The sequence below is a fragment of the Aplysia californica genome, unplaced genomic scaffold (genome assembly GCF_000002075.1).
Source record: "Aplysia californica isolate F4 #8 unplaced genomic scaffold, AplCal3.0 scaffold00475, whole genome shotgun sequence".
In the NCBI taxonomy this organism is placed as follows: domain Eukaryota; kingdom Metazoa; phylum Mollusca; class Gastropoda; order Aplysiida; family Aplysiidae; genus Aplysia; species Aplysia californica.
In genome coordinates this window covers 559,634-573,985 of record NW_004797745.1, presented here as the reverse complement: position 1 = coordinate 573,985, position 14,352 = coordinate 559,634, and the positions used below count along the sequence as shown (strand labels likewise).

Here is a 14,352-nt window from a genome sequence, read left to right as displayed (position 1 = left end):
GCTAGTACGCCACCCTCCCTCCCCGACACACACACAGTCACACGTGTGCAGGCTGCCCATCCGACCCCGACACACGCCAGAGTAGACTCGTGCGCGAGACAAAAACGCATGTCTTGGTATGAAAAAAGGCCGCTGATTGGTCGCATGCAATCGGCTAAGCGAATAAGGGAATAGATAAAGTTCGTTATGGGAGAAAAATGACGAAGCCACATCAGCAGGGGCTGCTCACCCTGGAACTGGAAGCGACCTCGTTGAACCCGAGCTCGCTGATTTAAGTGATCGTTGAATCCAGGTTATTTTTATTGATTTTAAAGAAGAAAAAAAACGGGGAATCTTTCTCATCTCGTTGAATCCGAGTTCCACTGTAGATCTAAAGCTGCAAAATTTTTCAAAATTCTGCAAAAAATCAAAATTCCGCGCCATGGTTGGAGCGCCTGTGGAAAACTACGACGTCAGTGTCAGTGTAATTATTATTGTTTGGTCTAGATCCCTTCATGGACAATTTTTATGTGTATTCAAAGTCCTTGGATTCTCACACCCTCCATTTAGGCATTATATTTACTTTAAAAATTCACACAAGCTTTATTTCTGGGTCAATTTCAACCATTCAAATGCTCAAAGAAAAAAGGGCTATGTTACTTTCTCTTTCTAACCTTGTTTTCAGTTAATTCAAATCGGACCTTCTTTCTCGACCTCACAGGAAAGCACATCATGACAGTGTCAGACATTCGGCCGTTGAAATGCCGAGCAACGATGCTCTAGGTGCAAATCGACACCCACAGCACAACACCACTCTAGGTGTTAAATGCTTCATTCATTTGCCTGTTGGTAATCAAGATTTTTATAATCTCACTCAATATGTTTCATTCATTTGCCTGTTGGTAATCAAGATTTGTGTAATCTCACTCAATATCACCTTTAAAAAAAAGACAAAAAAACAGATGGACGGTACACAAGTTGAATTGACCAGAGGCACTCTCCATTCATCCCACGCATTTTCAAAACACATGGCAAAGAACTCCATGACGTCACATGTATTTATAGATTTATTTTGTGCGCTACCCAGTACAAGTCAACAAAAGGCACCGTTACAAGACAAAGATGTAAATCACAAAACAAACTTCCAGGTATGTTAATTGACATCCAGTATAAACAACACGACTACAAGCAACATAAATAACAAGAAAAAATATAATAATGAACAGAAATAAGAAGACATCCCAATTCTCCCACCTATTCCATCCCAATATAATGTACCCTCTTATTGCTTTTGTGGAGGAATAGGTCAGATCTGTCTTTCCACATCCTTTCCTGCGCTTGCCCTTTCCCAAAAGTCAGTCTTGACAGCTTGACTTGCCATGTAGGCCTAACAACTGGAGGAAGGAATGGTTCCGCTGTCAGGCAGAGAGAAAGTCTATCAGGCATGTGAGGCAGAGATGTAGTGTGTCAGCAAGTCTATCAGGCATGTGAGGCAGAGATGTAATGTCTCTACAAGTCTATCAGGCATGTGAGGCAGAGAGGAAGTGTCTCTACAAGTCTATCAGGCATGTGAGGCAGAGAGGAAGTGTCTCTACAAGTCTATCAGGCATGTGAGGCAGAGAGGAAGTGTCTCAATAACTGACAGCTTTGGCCGCCGTACCTCACAGAGACTACAGTACATGTCACTTCAGCAGTGAGAAAATACAGTTTTTTAAGTAAGACGAAAATGCAGACATCCATATATATGGAATGCACCTCTTTTTTGCAAAACTAACATTCAATGAAGAGGATCATAAATACTGAGAAGAGAATAGAGAACACATTAAAGCTAAGTAAGCAACAAGTCTAGGGGAATGCTGTTTGACCTCAGGGTGACCGTGGCCATTCCCTCAATGGTCTAAGGAGCCCACAAATTTGTTATAGGCCTCCTCATCCATCAGCCCATCCGTGCTCACGTCAGACGAAAGTTTCAACTTGAACAACCAGCCTGTGCGGGGGAACAAGAACACATGTTATATTTAGAAATGATCACGATAGACGGAGAAGTAGAAGAGACACCAGTGAAGTACACATGTTATATTTAGAAATGATCACGATAGACGGAGAAGTAGAAGAGACACCAGTGAAGTACACATGTTATATTTAGAAATGATCACGATAGACAGAGAATTAGAAGAGACACCAGTGAAGTACACATGTTATATTTAGAAATGATCACGATAGACGGAGAAGTAGAAGAAACACCAATGAAGTACACATGTATACAGTGGGTGTCGCATCAACGAGGTTGCCGGGACCGGCTTGTTGTCCTCGTTAGATCCAACCTCTCGTTGAACGTGACTGAGGCGAAAGTAAAGAAAGGAGACAAGTTATTATATGACACGATGTACCAATACCAGTAATTAAAACAGTTGTTCCCCCTGATGACGAAAATCTCAAACAGCATTAGTGTGCTCGTGTCTGAGCTGTGTTCTGACCGTCATTTCTGCATTTTAAACGACCGGCATTTTTTTCCCGGAACACTTCTCATGTGGAAACATACCCTCTCACATCAAGGCCTAGACCTACATAAAGTAAAGGCGGGAGCTTGGATTTTTTTTATCAGAGGAAGAAAAGAAAATTGAAAAGTGAAGGTCTCGATCTAGACCTACCCATCCAGAGTTCATTCAGTTTCACACAGCCCACATCGCGTTCCCACCCACCCCCTCCCATCCCTACCGTAGGCTAACCCTCATCCATCCTCTTGGCTTTGGGGCCCATTATTATAAGGAGGCATACTAGATCTAGCAATACCATGTGTAAGGAATCAGTGATGGGCCTTGTGCTTCGCGTGAGATGGAGAGAAAGGAGAAATATTCTTAGCTTTTGGGGCCGCTAATTGCTTTTATTTGGTTATCATGACCTCATTGAAAGCGAAGCGACTTCGGTCTGTTTGCAACCTCGTTGGAGCTGACGTACATTTACAAGAGGAAAAAATCGGGGACTAAGGATTGCCTTGTTTCAGCCGACTTTTCGTTGAATGCGACACCCACTATATCTATATATTAGAACAACAGAGTTTTCACGCCCACCTTTCCACGGATACATAGGTCAAGGCCTGGTCAGGTGATACCAGCTGCCCTCATTCAAGAACTTACTACGCACTTGTTCAACGAATCACTAGAGAAAAGTCTCTGGCAATGTCTGATTCTAATGTCATCTCTGCATTTACCGAGCAGCTATAGTTGCCTGGTGGAGCGCTCGCCCCGACGACACGATGACCAACAGAAGCCACCAACAGCCAGAGCCAAAGGATTGGAAAACAACAACACTCACAGCACTACCTCCACTTTGTTGGTTATTCCAGGGTCATTGACCCATCCATTTTGACCCCCGGGTCTTCAAATCAAGAAACTCCTAACAGTACTTACTACCCACAACCCTGAGAGCTCTATACCTGGGTTATGTCCGATCTTCCCTGGAATACAGCAATAGCCTACTCACTATGTGCAGTACAACTACTTGCAACACCCTTGACAAGGTCCAAAACAATGCCCTTCGTTTTATAAATGGCGGCATGAGATCCACACCTACCGCCGCGTGCGAAATCCTTGCAAATGTTGAACCCCTGGGAATCCGCAGAGATAAAGCAGTTTTGGAGCTACATGAAAGAACTAAAAGAATGTGCCCCAACCACCCAAACAGGAAATTAGTAGAAGCATGGAAACCAAAGAAACGAATTCAACAAAAGTCAATCATGCATCACATCACAGAACTAATGGAGAGTCACCACCCACCACAAAACAGAAGAGAAACCAAAAGAGTCAACCAAAACATCCCTCCCCACCTTTCTTTAAAAAAGCCAATCATTACAACATCTCTCAAAGACAAGAGCACAAAATCTTCAGACCCAGTGACGCTGATGCTTGCATCACATCAAACAATCGACAGCTATTCAGATGACTGGATACACGTCTATACGGGCGGCTCAGCATTCAAAGGCACAACCAAAGCCGGATATGGAATACTAATACAGTACCCAGATGGAAGTTCCAATGAGATCTCTGCAGCGTGTGGAGAGAAATGCAGCAACTACGATGCAGAAATGATGGCAATTGAAACAGCACTGTACTATATCCGCACAGTTTTTGACACTCATCCTGGAAAAGCACAGAGCATTGTGATTTTCACTGACTCACTATCAGTATTACAAGCCATAGAAAATGACCATCATCTAAACCAAGATTTGACCCATATACTGTTTGGATCCCATCATCTGATAACATCCTGTGGCATCAACCTAGTGATGCAGTGGGTCCCCGGACACTCAGACATACCTGGAAATGACAGAGCAGACACACTCGCCAAATGGGGATCTAGACAGGAACAACCCAACATTCCAACTTCATACCACACTGCAAAATAAATCATCAAAAGCAACAACAAACAAGATTGGATGAACAGATGGGCCCTGGGAAAGACAGGCAGAGTAGTTTTCAAACATATGACCACAACAAAAAGGAATGACAATATCAACCGCCTTCAGAGAAAGAAACAGACCACGATCTTCCGCCTACGAACAGAACATATACAGCTCAACTTTCACCTGAACAGAATAAACCCGGAACTTCCCCCAATGTGTCCCTTGTGTGACTATAACATATGAGACTGTGGATCATCACCTGTTCCACTGTACAGCCCTAAATGACATCAGAGCTACCCTTCTCCCTCCGAGACCTAACATTGACAACACACTCTATGGAACATTACAGCAACTGCAGCAGACCTGCACTTATCACTACATGGCATTGGACAGAAGGGCGAGAGCCCAGCTGTTGTTGGATCGATAACAACAACAACAACAACAACAACCTAACAGTACTTGCACATCACTGCGGGCCAGTTAGTCGTCACTGTATGTTTGCTTGTAGTCTGGCCAAGCTACTGTGACCTTGACATTCCTCGATAGAAACATGTACACTTGTATAGTCTGTCACAGTCGTCCCATTCCTCCATAGAAACACGTACACTTGTATAGTCTGTCACAGTCGCCCCACGTACACTTGTATAGTCTGTGTCGTCCCATTCCTCCATAGAAACATGTACACTTGTATAGTCTGTGTCGCCCCACGTACACTTGTATAGTCTGTGTCATCCCATTCCTCCATAGAAACACGTACACTTGTATAGTCTGTGTCGCCCCACGTACACTTGTATAGTCTGTGTCATCCCATTCCTCCATAGAAACATGTACACTTGTATAGACTGTGTCACCCCACATATATTTGTATAGTCTGTCACAGTCACCCCATTCCTCCATAGAAACATGTACACTTGTATAGACTGTGTCGCCCCACGTACACTTGTATAGTCTGTCACAGTCACCCCATTCCTCCATAGAAACATGTACACTTGTTTAGACTGTGTCCCCCCACGTATATTTGTATAGTCTGTCAGTCACCCCATTCCTCCATAGAAACATGTACACTTGTATAGTCTGTGTCGCCCCACGTACACTTGTATAGTCTGTCACAGTCGTACACTTGTATAGTCTGTGTCGTCCCATTCCTCCATAGAAACATGTACACTTGTATAGTCTGTGTCGCCCCACGTATATTTGTATAGTCTGTCACAGTCGCCCCATTCCTCCATAGAAACATGTACACTTGTATAGACTGTGTCACCCCATGTATACATATTTGTATAGTCTGTCACAGTCGTCCCATTCCTCTATTCTAGTAAGTTTTTTGCAGCTGACTTTCAAAGTTGCAGCAGGAGTGGTGTTTTTCTGTTCGAAAGGTAACATTGTTAACCTAACATTCAAAGTCCGCCATAAACACTTTAAAAAACCAAAAAGCCTTGTGCCGTTCTGTCGGTTACTTCAAACAACTCGTGCGCTATGGTCTGGCTCAATAACACTGACTGTGAAATGTACCGGTGGGCTCCTACGGCGACCTCAATTTGCAGTAACAAACGTGTGCCGCGTCGTCCTTTGCACTACTTTCTCTTCTTCGCTGCTCTCTCTTGTTTTGAATGCTGAAATTAACCTAAAAATAGCCAGCACACTTTGCGACCATTTGGTAGACTTAGGCAGCCCTGCTACACTTGAGTAAGTGCAGAAACAGGTGACAAAGTGTAATGAAAGTCCAACAAATGGATGGTTCCTCAAAAAGGAAAGTGTTAATAATGGCACTAAGTGAATGTAAGCAATAGAATTATAAAAATGTTCACATTAACTCACTTCAGACGGGTCACACAACAGTTGCGTGACCCCCGCCGCGACGCTCGCGACGGGTCTCACAAGCCCTGCGTGACCAACTTTGGAATTTTTTTTCGCTCTACAAATCACGCACGGATCGCGAGACCCGCCTCGTACCCTTGTTTCGCCAAGCCTGAGCTACTTAGACTTCGTTTCGTATCTCTGGGGCCGGTAGTTTTTAAGTTATTGAAGGTGAAGGACAGTGACCCCAACTGGGGTTGAACAGACCGGAACTCGCGCTTTGTTTTTTTCTATAATACAGCTGATAGTAATCCGACAGTCGCGTCGTAGTAACGGTCGAAGAAGTCGCATGAACAAAAATCACATAATTTCGCCGTTTTCTATACTTCTGTACGTTTTACTAGTTCTAGAGTCTCAGAATATGATGTGTCTAATAGTTAGGATCCTGGATATGTACCCGAACACGGCCCGAGTCGTAGTTCTAGGGCTAGATCTAGCACTAGTACCGGTGTTGTTTTTCGCGCAATGAAATCACAACGTCGTGCCGTACATCTGTCTCATGTAATTTAAGTGTATGGGTCTGAATCAATGCACAGACCAGCTTTTATATTTTCACCAAACACTCGCACATGTATACAAATCAAACCAGAACACTTTGAACTTTTATTTTTGTTGTTGCAGTGAATTTCATTCTACTTGTCACGTCTCTGGAAATTTTTCGGAAAATCAAATTCATGCCAATTTTTAAAAAATCATACAAATTAAAGTGTTAGACTTAGACAACTTTAGTTTTTTGTATTACATTAAGCTTGAATGTTACTTTACTGTGTCAAAAAATGATTACAATAGGGTAATTCTGAGAGTTGTGGTGATTTATTGAAATACCCCCAAAAACGCCAGTCTTCAACGCTTGTGACTGGTGAAAGGGCCCAGTCGCAAGTGAGTTAATTAAGAAAAATCCCTAGTGGACTCACAACTCCATTATTGCTAGCAAAACAGCCTGGTATAAGTATCAGTAAATGTCACAGACAGGAAGCAGAGAGTCAGCCAAGTTTGTCCTTGAGAAGTCTCGTAAAGCCTCCAGCTTTGTCCATGTTATCACAACCAACAAATTGACCACATGGGGGGGGAGGGAGCTGTCAAATGTTAAAGCAAAATTAAATGCCTAATTCTATGTTATCTTAATTTAAATGAGAAAGGTGTACATCTGTGACAGTCGCCTCATCCCTTCCCCGGTCTCTCACCTTCCTCCAAAGGGGAGGTGTTGACCAGACCAGGCTTGTCCTCCAAGGCACTGTTCACCTCCGTCACCTCACCCCCAACAGGGCAGTAGATTTCACTGGCAGCTTTCACACTCTCCAGACAGCCGGACACATCTGGCACAACAATTTAGGGAAATCAGATCATGCATGCGTCATGTATAATATACAAATTAACATTCACAACAAAAGGAATGACGTACTTAATTATTTTTTTAAAGCAGAAACATCAGGTGCCAAGACCAAAGCCGCAGAATGTAGATCTATAAATAGTCTATGCATGAGCAGCTGCTAGCCTTAGTTTAGTGTGAGTGTAGCAGCCAGGGTGAGAGAGAGTGAGGGAGAGAGGGTTACGCAAAGCCACAGAACGTAGATCTATAAATAGTCTATGCATGAGCAGCTGCTAGCCTTAGTTTAGTGTGAGTGTAGCAGCGAGGGTGAGAGGGAGTGAGGGAGAGAGGGTTACGCAAAGCCACAGCTGTAAGCTACTTGCAGTACTTTCCCCCTACATCTTTCTCACTCTAGCTTTTCAGTTACTTTTCCACTATTCCCTTGCGATATGAATAGAATAGAATATATAATATTTAACCATGACAATACTGGAGTCGAGAGACAAGCACAAGAAAAAATGAGGAGCTCGAAAATGTTCAAAATGTGGCAAACTTTTTGGTCAGAATCATTGTCCATAGAAGCCGCCACAAGGCACGGTAACCTTCACTTTCTACTTTCTCATCTATTTCTCTACACTAATATTCTCCTCTGCAGATGCATTGCTCATTGTCCGACATAAACGGTCACACTGTTATCATCCGTCTCGACAGCGTCCTTTTAGAATCAGCACACAGTGAACCCACTTACCTTGGGCCTCTAGTGTACTGCCCACTTCGGGAAATTCCACGTACACAATTTCTCCTAGCTGTTCCTGAAAACCAAGAAAAAATATTCAGAACAAATCTAAAAATACTCTCAGAACGGAAACCCTCAACGAGTTACCCAACAATAGCACTCAGTCTATGGTACAAATCTTTTGAAAACTACAAGAAAGTTCAAAAATCAAAAGTCTGCCACATACATCCTCCCCACTGTCCCGATACACTCTGTGCCTCTGTCTCCACGTGGCAAAAACATGGGGGGGGGGGTTTGCCCTGTTGCTTTCCCATTTCCCATTCACTATCTCACAAGATGGTTGGCTGAAACAAACATCTCTAAACAAGATGGTTGGCTGAAACAAACATCTCTAAACAAGATGGTTGGCTGAAACAAACATCTCTAAACAAGATGGTTGGCTGAAACAAACATCTCTAAACAAGATGGTTGGCTGAAACAAACATCTCTAAACAAGATGGTTGGCTGAAACAAACATCTCTAAACAAGATGGTTGGCTGAAACAAACATCTCTAAACAAGATGGTTGGCTGAAACAAACATCTCTAAACAAGATGGTTGGCTGAAACAAACATCTCTAAACAAGATGGTTGGCTGAAACAAACATCTCTAAACAAGATGGTTGGCTGAAACAAACATCTCTGTCTAAACAAGATGGTTGACTGAAACAAACATCTCTGTCTAAACAAGATGGTTGACTGAAACAAACATCTCTGTCTAAACAAGATGGTTGACTGAAACAAACATCTCTAAATTCTAAACAAGATGGTCGGCTGAAACAAACATCAACTAAACAAGATGCAGGCAGATCACACACACACAAACAACAAGTTGGATCGGAAAGCTTACTTGAGCATAGTTTGAGATTCCCACTGTGCCCGTGCCATTCTCTAGCGACACCCACTCATGCTTTTCTGTAAAAAATCGAGCTGTGGAGGGGAGGAAAAGAATATATCTCATCATCATGGCAAGACCCGCTGGGCTATCAATAACTACACTTGCCACCTACAGTAAAGAATGCCAGTTGGAATCTCAGTCAAAAATCATGCAGTTTGTACTAACCACACCTTGACCTTAAATTAAACATAAAAGTAGGCCCCTATAAATAAACTTTTCAAGGTAATGTGGTTCAAGAAGATAAGTTATATGAATCCTTTGGACAGTAGAGTGCTAGATAGACAAATGTGTGGTTCAAGTTCAAGAAGCTACATAGACAAATGTGTGGTTCAAGTTCAAGAAGCTACATAGACAAATGTGTGGTTCAAGTTCAAGAAGCTAAATAGACAAACGTGTGGTTCAAGTTCAAGAAGATAAGTGATTAAACCTTTGAACAGTAGAGTGCTAGATAGACAAATGTGTGGTTCAAGTTCAAGAAGATAAGTGATGAATCCTTTGAACAGTAGAGTGCTAGAAGACAAATGTGTGGTTCAAGAAGATAAGTTATGAACCCTTGGAACAGAATGTAAGATAATTAGAGTGCCAGATATACAGTGGAGTCCACTTATAACGAGTCCTGAAACAACGAGAAGTCTGTTATAAAAACACTGTTCTAAAACCTTTTTTTTCCTTCTTTATCTTTGAAAATAAAATACTGCTATTGCGCAATCAGACCGTCACGTTAGTCGGTTATAACGGAATATTGCTGCTGCTGTGCACAGCGCACAGACCAATTAAACATGATATAAAACCTTGCCAGTTGAAAAAGTTGTCGGTGATCCAGCGAAACAAGGAATGGGAGAGCGTACGCGAACCAACAGTGAAGGCCGGAGCGAATGAGTAGGGAGGGTGTGGCATGCGCAGACACAAGCAGAACGCATCGCGTGATAGGCCAGCCCAGTCTAGATTATCTAGGCATACCGTGCCTCTCACTTTTCTGGTGCGGGATGGAAAGGTCACAATGCTGTGATAGATGGGGTGAATGTATGACGTGCGCAAGCAGACGCAACGCACCACAGGGTGTGGTGGGGTGGGGGAAAACACTGCGGGCGAGTTAGCCTAGAGCCAGAGCCCCTTCTTTCTGATCGCCAAGGCCGATTTGTCAACATTGCTAGTGCTAGAGAAAGAAACCTGATTCGATTTTTGATCCAGTAAGACCAAGAGATCATGTTGAACAAATCATCATCAGGGGAAATACAAAAAGGAATAAACAGAACGCCAAATCATAGATTAGGCCTACTTTACTATTTCCCTTGAATTTATTACTGGATCCCTTGTAACGAGAATCCTGCTATAACGGACATTTCGCTCCAGTCCCCTCCCTCTCGTTATAACAGGATTCCACAATGGTCAGGGAAGAGTTCACAGTTCGATGTGATCCCGCCTGGAGCGAACTTGCAGGCCCTACCCACCCAGCGAGTGATGTAAGTTCAGGTGGCGAGCTCAGATGCGAGTGTGATGTTTGGAGAAAAGAAACGCCCATCGGTCAGTTCACATCACACCTATGTGTGATCCCGTCTGGGGATCATTGTACCGTTTCATGGAGTTTTACAACTCTTGTGATCACATTCATGAGAGTGGCTGATCTTTGACGCGACAGGCCGTTCTTTTAACTCTTGGTTGATCGGCTGTGCCCGCCCGGGTGTTTGTTTTTGATCGGAAATGCCGGCACTTATTCTTTCATAAAGCTTCAAAAGTACGCCTACTCAAAATGCACTTTAAAAATACTCAAAAGTACTTTAATTAGTAAAAGTACTGGTTCTCAAAATGTACCGGAGTAGGCCTACAGTAAAAGTACCGAAAATTGTAACGTAAGTACAAGTACCGGAGTACTTGTACTCCGTTACAAACAACCAGCTCTGCTTTGGTATTCGTAACACCGGGAGGTACACATGTAACATGTTCGGTAACAAATCAATTTCCTACAATCATCAACATGCAAGTACTGGATCCTGCAGAAATTTGTCAAAATATAGATCTAGAGTATTTCCTAACTCACCCACCTCGAAATTTTCGTGTGGAGTAAGTTTTGTAACTGGGCACAAACGAGTAAAAACTACTCTCTAATAAAAATACATTCACGAAAACTTGTATCCACAAATCTGCACAACTGGACATGAACACCTAGAAAAGGAAGCTGTCAAAGTGAGACTCTTTACCAGTTTGTCTAGTCCTATTACAAAAGCAGTAACTGCAAGTCATTGAAAAAAAAAAAAAAATTAGAGAGGAAACATGTTGCGTAGGAATTTTTAAAAAGTAAAAGACCAAATCGTAATTGCACTAGCAAAATGGGACATTTCATTTTTGTTACTTTTGTGATAAATGGGAAAAACCAACTGTTAAACTAGACTATTTGTCATCTAATAATGGTAAAACTTTCCATGCATGTTTCTTTTGTGACTGAGAGCGCATTTTTGTTTTAGTTTTACCAGAGGATAGATCGAGTCATGATAGAGTCCAAGCAAACACAATAAAAGGGGAGTTACATTTTTGCACAAGTCTGATTTATGTCATTTTGTTATCCCAGCGAAAAATGGTGTTTATTAGAGGAGAGAGTAAGAGAGAGAGAAAGAGTAAGAGAGAGAGAGAGAGAGAGTGAGAGAGAGAGAGTGAGAGAGAGAGAGAGAGAGAGAGAGAGAAAGAGAGAGAGAGAGAGAAAGAGTAAGAGAGAGAGAAAGAGTAAGAGAGAGAAAGAGTAAGAGAGAGAGAGAAAGAGTAAGAGAGAGAAAGAGTAAGAGAGAGAGAGAGAAAGAGAGAGAGAGAGAGAGCTCTAAGCTAACTGCTGTACTGTCCACCTAAAAACCAAATGCTATTTTTCTCAGGAAAAGAAAAAGCTTCCCTTGCAAAAACATCTGCCAAGCCAACTGTGCCTTTCTACTATCGCCCCCAATCTATGTCTTATCTCTCAAGTGATTCGGGAATGCCTTGGAGATCTATGCACTCCGTGTGGAGTGAAGTTTACTGATAAAGATTGTTTAAAAGTACCGGTAGGGAAATTGTCCTCCTGGTCAAAAGGACAATCCACTATCCTGTCATCAAGTGAAAGATTTAAAGTAGACTACACACACGTGCACCAACCAGACAATCGCCTGGTAGGAAATCTTGCTGACACAACCACCCATGAGGCTAGGAAATCTTGCTGACACAACCACCCATGAGACCAGGAAATCTTGTTGTTGACACAACCATCCAGGAGACCTACAAGTCTTCTAGCCTGTAGGGGCCTATGTCTCTGTCAGATCATAGCTTCGCTGACAGCCTGAAAGCAGCCCCACAGCTGCCCACTGAACAAAACCAAAACTCAGACTTTCCTACCCCTCCCCCCTTCCCAATAAGTCAAGATGATGGGCACTGGCCGCACACCTCCCCTCCGACACTTCACAGATCTGAAGCAATAACAATAGAAGTATAACTATTTAGCAACGAGCTCTGACTGTGTACTTTCACAACTCTAAAGGACTTATTGGCTTCGCTCTCATTTTTCTTTGCAAATCTTGCCTCGAAAATCATCATTTTTCTTCAGCATATCGAAAACTCCACCAAAAACATTACATGTGTACTAAAACTCAAAGACTACAAATTTCCCCAACACAAACATGACTTCCGTACAGAGACCTTCAGGAACATGTCAAATACAATGTATAATATATATATATATTATATATTGTGATGTGTCTACGTACTGAGACCTCCAGGAACATATATATATATATTGTGATGTGTCTACATAATGAGACCTTCAGGAACATGTCAAATACAATATATATATTGTGACGTGTCAACGTAATAACCCTTCAGGAACATGTCAAATACAATATATATATATTGTGACGTGTCAACGTAATAACCCTTCAGGAACATGTCAAATACAATATATATATATATTGTGACGTGTCAACGTAATAACCCTTCAGGAACATGTCAAATACGAATATATTGTGACATGTCAAAGTAATAACCCTTCAGGAACATGTCAAATACAATGTATATCAAATACGTGTCGTGTCTACTGGTCACCAGCCATGGGTCCTGTCTATTCAAATACTTGTCGTGTCTACTGGTTTGCCAGCCATGGGTCCTGTCTATTCAAATATGTGTCGTGTCTACTGGTTTGCCAGCCATGGGTCCTGTCTATTCAAATATGTGTCGTGTCTACTGGTTTGCCAGTCATGGGTCCTGTCTATTCAAATACGTGTCGTGTCTACTGGTTTGCCAGTCATGGGTCCTGTCTATTCAAATACGTGTCGTGTCTACTGGTCACCAGTCATGGGTCCTGTCTATTCAAATACGTGTCGTGTCTACTGGTTTGCCAGCCATGGGTCCTGTCTTAGGAACATGTCAAATACATGTCGTGTGTATTGGTTGCCAGCCATGCAGTCCTAACGACAGCCTGGGTCCTGTTTCGGGGACTTGTGACTCCCGTTTTTCACTGACGTCTTCACCCCATTTTCTTTCCAGGCAATCTCTGTCACATTTTCCAAAAACACTTCTTTAGAAAAATGTCCTTTCTACACTGTTGAGCTTCTTCTATGTGACCCAAGAATGTAACTTTCACCAAACTGATCGCGTCAAGGAACCAGTTTTCCTTAGTTTAGGGGCCGACCTCTTAGAAGAGACACGTGTGCTCTTCTGGGACATTCCATAAAACCGACTATGCCAACGCCTTTTTTCGGTCCGTAATCTTATTTTTTTTTCTATAGTAGAGGTTTTACGACGCTCGCAACTGCATTATAAGGTCATATGAGCGCCAAGGGGTAAATGTCAACAGAGAAGTCTTTACAGGGAATCGGGCTTACTCTGCTCACCTCTCTAGCCTCAACAGTACGAAGTCTGCTTCGAACTATCATTACTATCAAGGCAGCCCGGAAATAGCGGATCACAAGAGTGTGACAAACATACAAAAGAAGTAGAGGAAAATGAGATAGAGTAGGCCTAAGGATTAGGAAAGAAAAAGCAGCAGTTCCCTGTTGTAGTTCAGGCAGTTATGTGAGTGACATTGATGAATCAGCCCATTTACAATTCTACTGTGCATAAGAACAAGAAATATACCCCCTTTGGGAATGGCCTAAAGACACTTCAGTCAGTGGCACTGCAC

At 42.5% G+C, this 14,352-nt stretch overlaps 1 protein-coding gene across 1 annotated transcript in view; it reads right to left on the bottom strand.

Moving 5' to 3' along the window:
• Positions 1-1,028: 1,028 nt before the first annotated feature.
• The window catches only part of LOC101855281 (glycine cleavage system H protein), a gene marked incomplete at its 5' end in the record, with an annotated part of 16,876 nt that continues 3,552 nt past the window's right edge, over positions 1,029-14,352 (bottom strand). Inside the window, 4 exon segments of the mRNA XM_005105530.3 lie at positions 1,029-1,966; positions 7,423-7,554; positions 8,296-8,359; positions 9,171-9,250. Of these exon segments, the coding sequence (XP_005105587.1) occupies positions 1,869-1,966; positions 7,423-7,554; positions 8,296-8,359; positions 9,171-9,250 (374 nt within the window). The 3' untranslated portion in view covers positions 1,029-1,868.